The sequence below is a fragment of the Buteo buteo genome, chromosome 11, assembly GCF_964188355.1.
Source record: "Buteo buteo chromosome 11, bButBut1.hap1.1, whole genome shotgun sequence".
Lineage (NCBI taxonomy): Eukaryota > Metazoa > Chordata > Aves > Accipitriformes > Accipitridae > Buteo > Buteo buteo.
This window is the reverse complement of record NC_134181.1, coordinates 35,194,961-35,207,253: the sequence shown is the minus strand read 5'-3', so window position 1 is coordinate 35,207,253 and position 12,293 is coordinate 35,194,961. Positions and strand designations below refer to the sequence as shown.

General features: G+C 40.5%; 1 protein-coding gene across 1 annotated transcript in view; it reads left to right on the top strand.

Moving 5' to 3' along the window:
- GALNT9 (polypeptide N-acetylgalactosaminyltransferase 9) overlaps positions 1-12,293 on the top strand; it is a 156,416-nt gene that overhangs the window by 57,325 nt on the left and 86,798 nt on the right. Inside the window, exon 4 of the mRNA XM_075039617.1 lies at positions 192-366. Within this exon, the coding sequence (XP_074895718.1) occupies positions 192-366 (175 nt within the window). The remainder of the gene's footprint in view (positions 1-191; positions 367-12,293) is intronic.

Sequence of the window (12,293 nt, the reverse complement as noted above, 5' to 3'; positions counted from 1 at the left end):
GAGCTGATACCCCTGGAACTAGTCCATGCCACAACCGCAGTACTTGGTTTGTATCTGTGAGACTGACTAACGGTTTAGGAATATTTAAGGATTTCTTTCCCTTTCTATTGCAGAATAAATCAAAGTAAAACATAATGTTGCAAGGCTTTTCTCATTCTGAATATTTTTGTGTGGCTTTTTTTGTCCTGCAGTTGAGCTAAAATTTAATCTGGACCAGTATGTCAATAAAAGATACCCAGGTCTGGTGAAAATAGTGCGCAATAACAAACGAGAAGGACTGATTCGAGCCAGAATCCAAGGCTGGAAAGCAGCAACCTCTCCTGTCGTCGGATTCTTTGACGCTCACGTTGAATTCAACATTGGCTGGTAAGTTGTTGGGTATTCCTACAGGGACAGCAGTACTATTACACTGTGCCCTGTGTCTCAAAGGCTGTGAGATTTACTCAGCAACAGAGAAGCTGAAAAACTGTAGGGATGAGATGGCTGCAGGCTGGTGTTATCACATTAGCAATTACTTTTGAATAATATTCTTGATTATTGCAACATTGCTGACAATCTTCTTCAATGGCTGCAAGATCCATAAAAAAGCTGTTGTGCCTGCTCTAGTACAGCTCAGTGGAGAGAGAAGTAATTTAAACCACAATGAATATGAAACCTCCAAAGCAGTCAAATGGGGAGACACCATTAAGGAGGCTCTGGGCTGGAGGCAGATGCATGCTTTCAAGTACTTTTTTTTATCTCCTTGTCATTTTCTATCATTTCTTCTTAGAAACTTGAATATCAATCTGATTTCCTTATAAATTTTCCTGCATTTACGTTTGAGGGAAACATTGCATATTTCCTAGATTTTTAATGGGGCTTGAAATTAGCACGCTTTTCCTCATTCCCTTTGTTTTGCAAGGGAGCCGTATTGACTGTGGCAAGCAGAATTTTGGGCTTCGTGAGCCAGATCTGCAGTTGGAGTAAACCTTTGTAGCACCACTTAGTGGCCAGTATTTGGCATTACTGGAAGTGGGAACTGGAGGAACTGATAAGTACAGTCAGCTGAAAAAGGGCTGCTGGGACCTTCAGTATGTAAAATGTGTATTTTCCAAAGATAGTTTGGTATTTGATAATGATGATGCAGGGTTATGGTGGAGCTGATTATGCTCTGCAGTTCTGGGAGATATCCCCAAATTAAAGCTAAAAATAGCTGTACTTACAACCAGAGAGAAACTTAATTGCAAAGGAGTGGAGTGTTTATTTTTATATGTTCATGAATATCTTTATAAAATGGAAGATGCAATAAAATAAGTCTTGTAGTGCACCTGGTTTATGTTCACCCTGTTTTTTTTCCCCAGGACTACGAAAGACTATAATAGCAGTTGTAGCAGTTTTCTAGAAGCTTAAGATCTCATTTAATTTATTTATTTACTTTTAAAGCAACTAGATCTTTCAAATCATTGCAAAAGTTCATGTAGGATGATATCAGCTACTGGACAGAATTGAGGACTGGGGAGAGCATGCTCTGGGTGCTGTTCCCAGTGCTTGTCCTGCCCAAGCTGCAGTTTTCTGAGCCTTGTGGAGAATTTTGTTGTCACTCCCATAAAGGACATTGAGATCTTACTGGTTACTAGAGAAGCTAGGCAATGGTGTCAGTACGCAGGAAAGGGTTTTGTGGTTGCTTTTGGGTTGGTTTGGGTTTTTTTTTAACCTTACTGCTTTGCATTAATGTTAGAAAGTGGTGAAATCAGCATAGCAAGAACCTAGACTACTCACTAAATGAGAGTGTGAATATATCCGAGATAAAAAGTGTTTGCATTTACTGCACCCTCCCTGGTGTACTCTCCTTTCAACAAGTGCGCTTAAGTCTCACTAATACTGCTGAGCCAGTCTGCGCAGCTGCTTTGAGACCACTTGGTTTCTGGAGTAGCCGCAGAGGATGAATGAGAATAGCAAACATGCACCAGAAGCATCACATATCCCTTTGTTTCAGAGCCACACGTGGAGGCTCAGAGCGTTCCCTTCTGGTGCTTGTCCTGTTGTTTCCCTCAATCTTTGGGGCTGCTGACAGCCATCTCAAACCTTGTTCTATCTGTTTCCTCCTAGTTTTAATTCTGTCCACCTGTGCATATGCGGTTGCCTGTCATTTCAATTTTCGTCTCATCTTCTTTTACTACAAGGGACTGGAAGTCCTTCCATCTGGACCGCTTTATTTTTTTCCCACTAGGTTAACATTACCCCTGCTCCATAACCCTATAAACTTGGTAGTCGTGCAGAAGTACCTTGTTAAAGTACTGCTGTTCTATTCTCCTACTAAGTCTCATCTTGCATGAATATTTCCCCCCATTTTCAAAGTATATTCATGTATTTAGAGGCCACATGGATTGCTCCCACTCAAAGCTGTCTGTGGATTATTTGTGAGGCAATTAAAAAGAAGCCATTCCTTTACCACAGAAAAGAGCATTAGCTTTCTGTTTGGTTTGCGTTCTATCTAAAAGTCAAGTACCTGCAGTGCAATTTTAATCTCCCAATCTGTGGCTGCTTTACCTGCCTAATCAGTTGGCAGATTAATTCATAAAGAATCAGAGAAGGACTTCTTCACTTTCTCATGAAATATGCAGGACTCTGACAACAAAAAAACTTTTCTTTAAACAATAGTTGCCCCATTTACGAGTGAGCTTTTGCCTTATATCGCACTATAGCATTTTACAGGCTCTCACAGCATTACTTTCCAGGGACACTTCTTCTAAACTAAAATACAATCTGGTAGGATATAAAAAAAATCCTCTACAACCTGGCAGGTCAAATTAACTATTGAATTATTTATTTTGCTGTGCTTAATTGCTGCTTTTTTGCTTCTCAGGTGTTGAAATGTATTAGCTCAGAGCAGAGATTTTCTACTGACCTGTTCCCCTTAAGGCTTTTGATAGCGTGAGCCAATACTGCTGCTGTGAGAGCAAAAGTGGAGAGGACTAGCTGAAAGGGAGGCCATTACTATTAATTCTCAAATGGAATTTTAAATTAAAATTACATGATAATATATATGTACAGTTCACCTGTACAATTCTACCTGTCCTGCAATAGAACCTCGTCTGTTTTTAATGGTTACTTAACATCAGTAGAAGTCAGCGTGTAGAGTCGGCAACCCAGCAGAACCAATAGGTATGAAAAGCTCCTGTACGTTCCTCTCTGAGGGTATATTTAAGCTTGTATAGTTCAGTTTTCCCTTCAGTCCTCTGAAGATTTCAGCATTCCTGCTCTGACTTTTGTATTAGGCCCACCCACTGTGCGTTAAGCAGCCCACAGTAACACTGAGTACAGACCATTGCATCCTGGCTGCTAATTGTGTTGTAGAAGATGTGGAGCATTATATAGACTCCTGCCTTTGAGAGATGGGAAAGAATAACATGACAAGGAGAAGAGAACTTCACTACATTATATCTGGGAGCAGGAAAGAGAGATAGCAGAGATGGGGTGTTAATTCCGGTGAGAAAAAGGACACATTGAGTGAAGGAGAGCAGAAATCAGTAAGTGAAAGGCAGAGGCCACAATATATTAGCAGCCATAAAGAGGGTGCTAGGAGCCATAAAAGAAGACATAATGATAGAGTATTATACTTGCATTCTATCTTAGGAATTGCTTTTTCTCCTATCACAGAGGTAGTATCAGAGCACTGAATGGAATTGTGCAGTACTGTAGTAATTCAAATTTTGCCAGACAAAGGGGGAGTAGCAATAAGGAAGCAGTGGAGTAAGAAGATTTAATCAAAAGATTTAAATGTACCAGAGAGACAGAGACAACCCGACATGAGAAAGAGGACCTGAAATATAAGCCGAGTATCCCTCAGATTGTGCCACACACATCCCATCATCACAGATGTCCTGGTTTCAGCTGGGAGAGAGTTAATTTTCTTCCTAGTAACTGGTACGGTGTGCTTTGGATTTAGTGTGAGAAGAATGTTGATAACACACTGATGTTTTAGTTGTTGCTAAGTAGTGCTTATCCCAAGTTAAGGATCTTTCAGTTTCCCATGCCCAGCCAGCAAGAGCGGCACAAGAAGCTGGGAGGGAGCATAGCCAGGAGAGCTGACCTGAACTAGCCAAAGGGATATTCCATACCATAGGATGTCATGCTCGCTATATAAACTGAGGGGAGTTGGCCAGGAGGGACTGATCGCTGCTCAGGCATCCGTCAGTGGGTGGTGAGCAATTGCGTTGTGCATCACTTGTCTTTTCTTGGGTCTAATTTCTCTCTTCTTGTTATATTACTTTTCATTACAATTATTATTATTGTTATTATAGTTGTATTGTTGTTATTATTTTTTAAAATTTGGTTATTAAACTGTTCTTATCTCAACCCACCAGTTTTACTTTTTTTTTTCCAATTCTCCTCCCCACCCCACTGGGAGCAGGGAGGAGTGAGCGAGTGACTGAGTGGTGCTTAGTTGCTGGCTGGGGTTAAACCACAGCAATGGATTATCCCTGAAGTTGGCAGTGTTTTAAAAATATAGAAAACTGGTATTTTAATGAACTAAGAAGAAGAGCTAAAGATCAAGATCCCTAGGTCTATGGATGACACTTTATACGGTAATATGTAGTGCAATTTGCTGTGGTGGCTGTAAGCAGTGGATTCTCGAGGAAGTGTGTCAAGGAAAAAGGAAGTTGATTTCCTCCTAATCTTCTACTAACTTTGGTTATTCCCAGTACTGTGTAACAGAGACATGGTTGTGCTTTTGTAGGGCAAAGGCACAAGGTCTTTGCCCCCCTGAAAGCTCCCTTATTAATATTTTCATATTACTGGAAGCCAATCTCTGCCAGCAGGTAAACCCCCCACCCGCCCTGTTCAAGCTCAGGTGGCTCTTTGGGGACCTGGCAAGGTCCAGGTGGTTCTTTCCTTCTAGTGAGAGAAGTGCTGAAGGTGAGGGTGAAATTACCTTTGCAGTCCTTCTCCTGTGCAGTCCCTCCCCTCTGGAGGGTTCAAGCCTACCACTCCTGCTCAGGACATGGTTCATTGCAGCATCCCTGGTACCGTGCTAAGTTTGGCCTGGCAAGTTTTAGTTATGCAAATGCAAAGGACAGGACGTGTTTATTAAGGGAGTTTTTTTCTCATCCAAAGCCTCTACCATCACTTAGGATCAATTTGGTAACTTAATGGAATACATGTTTTAGATAGCAAAAGTGAACTAATATTATCTGAGCGAAGAGGGCAGCGTGCAACATAAGCCATGTGGGCCTTTCAGATTCATGGGACAGTGCCAGCTTACATACAGAGGACATGCCAGAAAAGCAACTTCAACTATTCATCTACCTAAACAACCTAGAGTGTTCATTGAAGCATCCTCATTGCTTTTCAGTGGTGCAGAAAAGAGCTATTCAGATTTGGCAGCCAAAGAGCTGATCTTTAACTATCCAGCAGGCATTTATGCTGCATTCGCTCCGTTCTGGCTGGGGGCTGCAGGTCTGAAACCTCCCCAGGCACACAGGAATGCTGATAGAGATGTCAGGTAGAACAGATGGGGAATTTCTCTCTCCTCTTAAAGACTGAGGAAGGGAGTATGAAATTTATTTTTTTTTAGTTCTCTGAACACTTATTTACAGGAAAGGCATTCTGCATGAAATATTCCTCAGTTGGCCTCAGTGAAGAATTATGTATGTCAGTAGATCTGCTTGTCTGCATCTGATAAATGTATATTGCCAGTGAAATGTGAGGTAGCGTATAAAATCACATGCAAAATAAGCTTTCAGTTTACACAGATCTTTTTCTTATATTTCCGTGTTAAGTTTTTACTTCATGGTACCTGACAGTGGTACAGCCAGAGTAAAATACGGTGTTAAACCCACTGAGCCATAAAATCTAGCAGATGAGACCATGTTGTCTTTCATTTATATCTTATAAGGACTCTTCCTTAAATCCTTGCAAGAAAAGAAAAAAGAAATTCTGATTTGTGAAAAGGGGAAAAAGAAAGGTTGGATTTTTTTAATGTTAGTTCTTCATTTTTCATTGGAGTAAAAATCAGAATAGTGATGGTGGAGAGGAAAAAAGACAATGTTTATCTCAAAAGAACCCAGAGATTAGGGTATTTAGGTACTCGCCTGGGACAGGGCAGATTTTAAGAGTGACATTTCCTAATGCAATTCCCGTCATTTAGGAAAGGATTTACTTTTGGACAAATTCAGAAAAAGTGACTTGCGGGGGGGCAGGAAAGAGAGGTATTGACAAATGCCTAGTGCAATGATTCTAATTAAGAACTGAAAAGTATTCTGGGTCCACTCCTGAGATGATGCATGTTAGCAAGGCATCCCTGAAGTTGTGAAGTCCATTGAAGTGGAAGATTTGGACAGCAGAGAATCTGGCCTGCAGCATGCATGTGGTTTCTCTTAGATCACATGCATTTATTCCTATGTTGTGCCCTTTTAAAAGTCTACTTGAAGTCAGCAGGTATTTTTACATATTTAAAAAGGTGAATTATATAATCCTGTATGCTGAGGAGCTCATTACTAACTTGTTTTTATCTGGTTTTTTTATGTGGAAGAAGCTGTTCTTTTTAGTGCTGTGAAAAATCAGACTTCCCCATTGGCATGAACTCTCCGTCAATCTGATAAGGATGTAAGACAGCATACAATTTTTGTTTGCTATGGTTTCCTGTGGGGTTTGAGCTGCTCTGAATTGGCCCAATATTAAATGCATAATGTATATATGTTCAGAGATTGACTTACAATGGGATTAGAGAAGCCTTTGTGATCACAGTATGACCCCTGCCTTTGCTCTCAATCTTTTTACAGGCTTATCCTATACTCTGAGTTAAATTCTGCCTTCCAACTCTAATGTTTACCTTGGGAGCACTTTTTCTTTGAGGTCCACAGTACTGGCATTGCTGGAGCTCCCACTGAAGTCATCATGGGTGCTCAACACCTTGGAAAATCCACTGTTAATCCAGAAATTGACCCACTGGTAGGCAAAAGCATTAAATGCATGAAATGCATGGGCTATATTTGGCGATATCCTCAACAGTCTTGGACAAATCAACACATCCTTGTGTTGTGAATTTGCTACTCATCAGAGATTCCTTCCACAAATTCCCCAAGAGAGTTTCTGTAAGGAGTCGTCACTTACCAAGGCACCTGCTGTGGATGTTCCTCCCAGCACATCCTTGTGCCTGTGGGAAGCTCACCAAAATCATGGGACAGTGATATGCTTTGTGGCTTTTCAACAAAGCACTGTCAATCGCAGGGCTGAGTCCTGGGAATGAGACTTCAGCAGTGTGTTGCTGTATTTCTGGAAATGCTTCAGAGAAATAAAACCCAAGTGAAAATACCCTTTATCCTAGTGAAGTCTGTAAAAGAACTAAATTTACTGTCCTTTCTCTTCCAGCTTTAACCATTCACCAGCAATCTATTCAGAGTGAGAAGAGGACACTGGGAAATATATATTTTTAGAAAGGGTAGAAGGGATGAACTTCCTATGTCACTCAAATTCCAGCCCAAATTGTCTGCTTGGTTTTTATTAGGTGGAAAAAAGAACTGGATGATGTGAAGCACTACCTTTAAAGCTGAATCTTTTGATTATATTTAGTTTACTGAAATCTGTCATGTCCATGAATATGCCTGGGAGAATTTTTCCTCTTGATCCAGTAAATAACTTGTTAACCAAATATGCTACTCCGTGCCCATAAAGTACATTAACTCAGATACAAGCTAGGAACCTAATATTTTTGCATCTGTGAAAAATAGAGATGAATCTCAAAATTCACATCTGGCTTATGTACCTAATCACGCAGGGCTGAATCCTGCCTCACTGCCAGCAGTGGCCATGTGGAAAGGAAATACTCAAGCAACATATTGCAGCTCATCAGCATAGCATGTTGAACATATTTGGACTTCAGCAACCTCTTCCACTCTGTCCTTTTAGTCCTGGGAGCTGCCAGGAGCACCTGACTTCTGCAGATGCACAGTGCGAAAAACAAGACAAGGAGAAAAAAACCACAGGGAAAGAACACTGGTGTCTCTAAAGGGGATGAGTAAATCTACATAATAATGTAGCAGCTTAAAATTAGGAAAAAAAAATAGAAATTACTAGGAAAGATTTAATCATAATCCTTTCAAAAACCTGAAGCAATTAGACAAATGCAGAATTACCAGCAAAGTTGACAAAGGATTTGATGAACGTGCAGCTCAGCTTACAGAGACAAAGACTCTGTGTTAGTCCATTGAGCCTAATAGAGCTACTCCAAGGCTGGACTTCGCTAGCAATGAATAGCAATAACCCCCCCCTCATATTTCATGGATTACCTAAGATAAGCAATGTAAACACAGTCCATTACCCAGTTCTGTTCAAGCTTATAGTCCTTTTTCATTGGCCATTACCTAGGGAGCTTGGCAGGCAGAAAAATAGAGCACAAGCAGTGTCAGTGGTGCAGAGGGCATTGGCAGAATCTGGGATTTGAATGTGCCTGTAGATCTCACTGAGATGAGCTAGGGCTTGGCATTCAGATACCCATTGCTATTTCTGTTGTCCCTGATTGGGCAAGACAAGCTGTGAAATGTCAGAGGTGTACAATGTTTAATTAAATGGCTCTCCATTCTGAGGTCTGCTAAGTAACAGAGAACAACTCTGCACTGGATTTTCTCTTTCCATCTGTGACTCGGAGCCTGCTCTCTTACTTGTAGGTGTGAATATATTTTGGAAGTTAGATAAATGTGCAGCCTGTCCAGATACTGATACTTTCCTGTTCCTAACACCTGCAGGGATGTGATTTCCACACGTGTGGATACAGACAGAAGAGGAAAGTCACCTCCATTGATGGGGATGGGAGGTTGAGAAAATTAAGTTCCAGCAGTTGCTTTCATACCAATTCACTCCATAACCTTGACATGGCATTTTACTTCATCTGTAACCTGAGGGTAGAGATACCAACACTTGCTGAAGTAGTAGTATCTTCAACATTTACACTTCTTGAGCGCAGGGGACCAAAACAGATCTTCCATCACATGGACAGCTTTCAGATGCCTCAGATTTCATGAAAGTTCAAAATCTGAGATTTCAAATTAATAGATTGATAGAGATTAATGAAATTTCATCATGTATTTTGATCTGACTGTTGTATTACACTCCAGAGATCCCTCCTTGTACCATTCAGATGCAAAGTACCATGTCAGGTGGTAATAAATGTAAGCCATACAACTGGAAAAACACAGGAATTCAGTCAACTGTAGAGTGACAGGAGTAGTTTGGTGATGGCTGGTGTGACAGCAGCACCAGAGCTGGGAACGGAATGTTCTTGCTGTGAAGAAAATGAGGACCCAGATTAGCATTTCCAAAACACAAGTATCAGATGAACACAATCACAAATATGACTGAGGGCTGAAAATCAGAGTGACTGTTAAATATTTTCTTCACATTCTTTCTTTAACCATTATTGGGGATACACTTCAACAGTCCAATTTTAAGCTGTCTTACAAAGTAACAGGCTAAATTCCTTCTATATTCAAAATAGGCTCCTCTGGAACATTATTAATCTCACCTATTTTCAGTGTCTACATTATTATGAGAAGCACCTTAGTATAAAAGTGCCAGCCTCTGCCTGTCTCTGCTGAGAATGGAAGTTTGAGGCAATTACCTTGGATGTGGGGGGTCTATTGCAGACATCTGACTTTAAGGGAGAAGAATTCCTTATCTCTTCTAGCTTTTTCATTACATGATCTCAATCTACCCTTCCAAGGAAAATACTTGCAAAATGAGCACACAAGGAGGAAATGTAGAAGGAACATGAAAACTTTAGGATAGTTTTAAGTATGATGGATGAACAATCTTGCTTTGTACCAACATAAACATCCCAATAATTAAGGACTTGAGGATTTGGTGACCAAAGAACTCTAACCAAGAGAGATAAAAATAGTTTTAAAAACTCCTAGTCTTTCCTTGCTTGTAAAGACCTGTTTCCAGAATCAGATGGTAGTGAATAAGAATGACAGAATTTGATTCTTACAAAGGAAACCCATTTACAGATTTCTGCTTCAGAAGGCATGGAGTCAGTTTTCCTGCTTTGCAGGGCAGATCTGGAAATCAGACTCGAACATAATAAATTTGTGCATGCTATGGGAGTCACTGGGTGCCAGTGTGCCCTGTGATGTGCACCAGGTCTCACTGGAGGATGTAATCACTCTGCTCGGTGACTTCCCCACTGCACCAAATCTGTTGAAGCAATGCCCAAGGGCTTCAGGAGTGGGCTGCATCCCAAGGTGTTGTTTAGTTTGCAAGGAACTCAGAGTCAGTTTTGCAACGAGGCTTCTGCCACAACTGCCCCACATGGAAGGCGACCTGCTCCAAGGTCATTTTTTTTCTCCACAATCACAGAGGAGGATTCTTCTTTCAGTCAATTAGTGGACTGTCATTAGTGACATCTATACCTGTTGTTTGTTATTTTGAAAACCTTTGTTTCAGAGGCTAGAAGGGAGTGGGAGAGCCTCCTGCTGATATTATGCACAGGGGTTACTACAGCCATGCATGGAGGCACCTGATTCCTGATGTGAGAGGTGTGTCTGGCTGACATCTCCGCTGTTCTGCTGTATTTTCTTCTGCTGCCTCTAGGATGATAAGCAGAGATAGCATTATGGAAAGAACAAAGCAGATTCATTCTGCATTCTTCTCTGCTTTATTGGAGTTGCAAGAGTTTTTCTGCCATCCACTCACTGGTTTTTAAAACCATTGATCTCATAAACATAATCTCATATTACTAAAGGAAGCGGCTTATCCTGATTTGGTAGGTTAGCTCTTTATGTGGGTACATGAGTGTGGCCTAAAGACCGCACAAATTGGCATTCTGAATCAGGTACTGCACTGTCCTGAATCTCTCTCTGTTGTTTCTTGTCTCTCCCACAGAAAGAAAGAAAAAAAAAAAAAAATCTCCTTTGAGTCTGGGGTGCAGTTCTTTAAATGCCATGCAAAAAAAGGGGGAAAAAGAAACAACATATGATCCTGCTGAAGGAAATATTTTAAAGCCAAAAAGGTACTTAACAACCTGAGCTGAAATCACTGTACCTCCCCTGGGCTGATGCACTTTCATGCTTCTATGGATATCTTTGGTACCTTGCAGGACTGGGCTTTCACAATAGTAGTACTGCACCAAAAATTGCAGGTGGCAGGCAGTAGTAAGAGAGACCTCAGGCCATTCCAGTCATGAGGGATGAGTTGATTTATTCCCAAAATAAATCAAGTAGAGTAAAAAAACAATACATGTTGCATATGAGATGGACGTCTCTTTCATAACCTTCCTGGCCAGGGGGAATTTCTTCAACTTGCAATGTCATTCTTCTCTTCCCACCATGCTTGTGATCATCCTTTTAATTAAAACTTCCATGCTCTGTGTTATTGGCATCCAGCTGATAAATTCAAATGTCATTTTTCTAAGGGAATCCAAATAAAACTAGTATAACTCTCTTCGACTTCTCTCCAAATGAAATGCTGTGACACCTTGTCTTTTGTCAGTTATGCGCTTATTTTACATTGTTTTGTGATGGTTTATTTGCAGTACGTAGCTCGTCATCAATACTCAAGGGGTTTGCTGAATCTATCTATCTTTTTACTGATGTGGGAGGAGTAAAATGAAGAGAAAGCAAGCAGTATACGACCTCATGTAAGCCATATGGAGTCTGTGTACATAAAAGATAAATATTTTGGCCCATTCAAGCACAAAGAAATTGCTGCCTTCTTATGGAAGAGATCAGAAAATTTGCAATAGTTCAGATTGAGACAGTAAAGCTTGAAAATGGAGGTTGAATTAATTTCATAACGTGTCCCTTTCTGTTGGCCTACACAAGAAAATACATGGTAAGAAACTAAATATAACAAACAAAATATAAGGCAACAAACTTGAAACCACAAAGGAACAATTGCCTTTTAACCAACAACAAAAGAAAAATGAGAAAAGATCAGTGTTCAAATCCTACTACCTTTGTGAATCGCAGCAAACCACCATTCCCTTAAAGATACATGTGAGAGCTCTGCACAATCTTCAAAGCTTATTTCAAGGGGAAACACAGTTACAAAGGAGTCAACTGGTGGCTGTTTCTAATACTGCTTTGAGAAGTGCTTTCCACCCTTATGTAAGTCTGCTACCTCTTTGGATCAGTTTGTATGTAAATTCATAGCAACTTCAGACTACCTTGCTCAGAAATGAATGTTTGCATGAAGCTTTTTACTTTCCTGAAACACTTTGGGATGTAGCTTCTGTTGAAAGCACATTGATGTTTTAAAGCCTTTTGAAATGATGGCACATTTCCTGCAGTTTGCTGCTTTTGCGCCATCTGGCAATT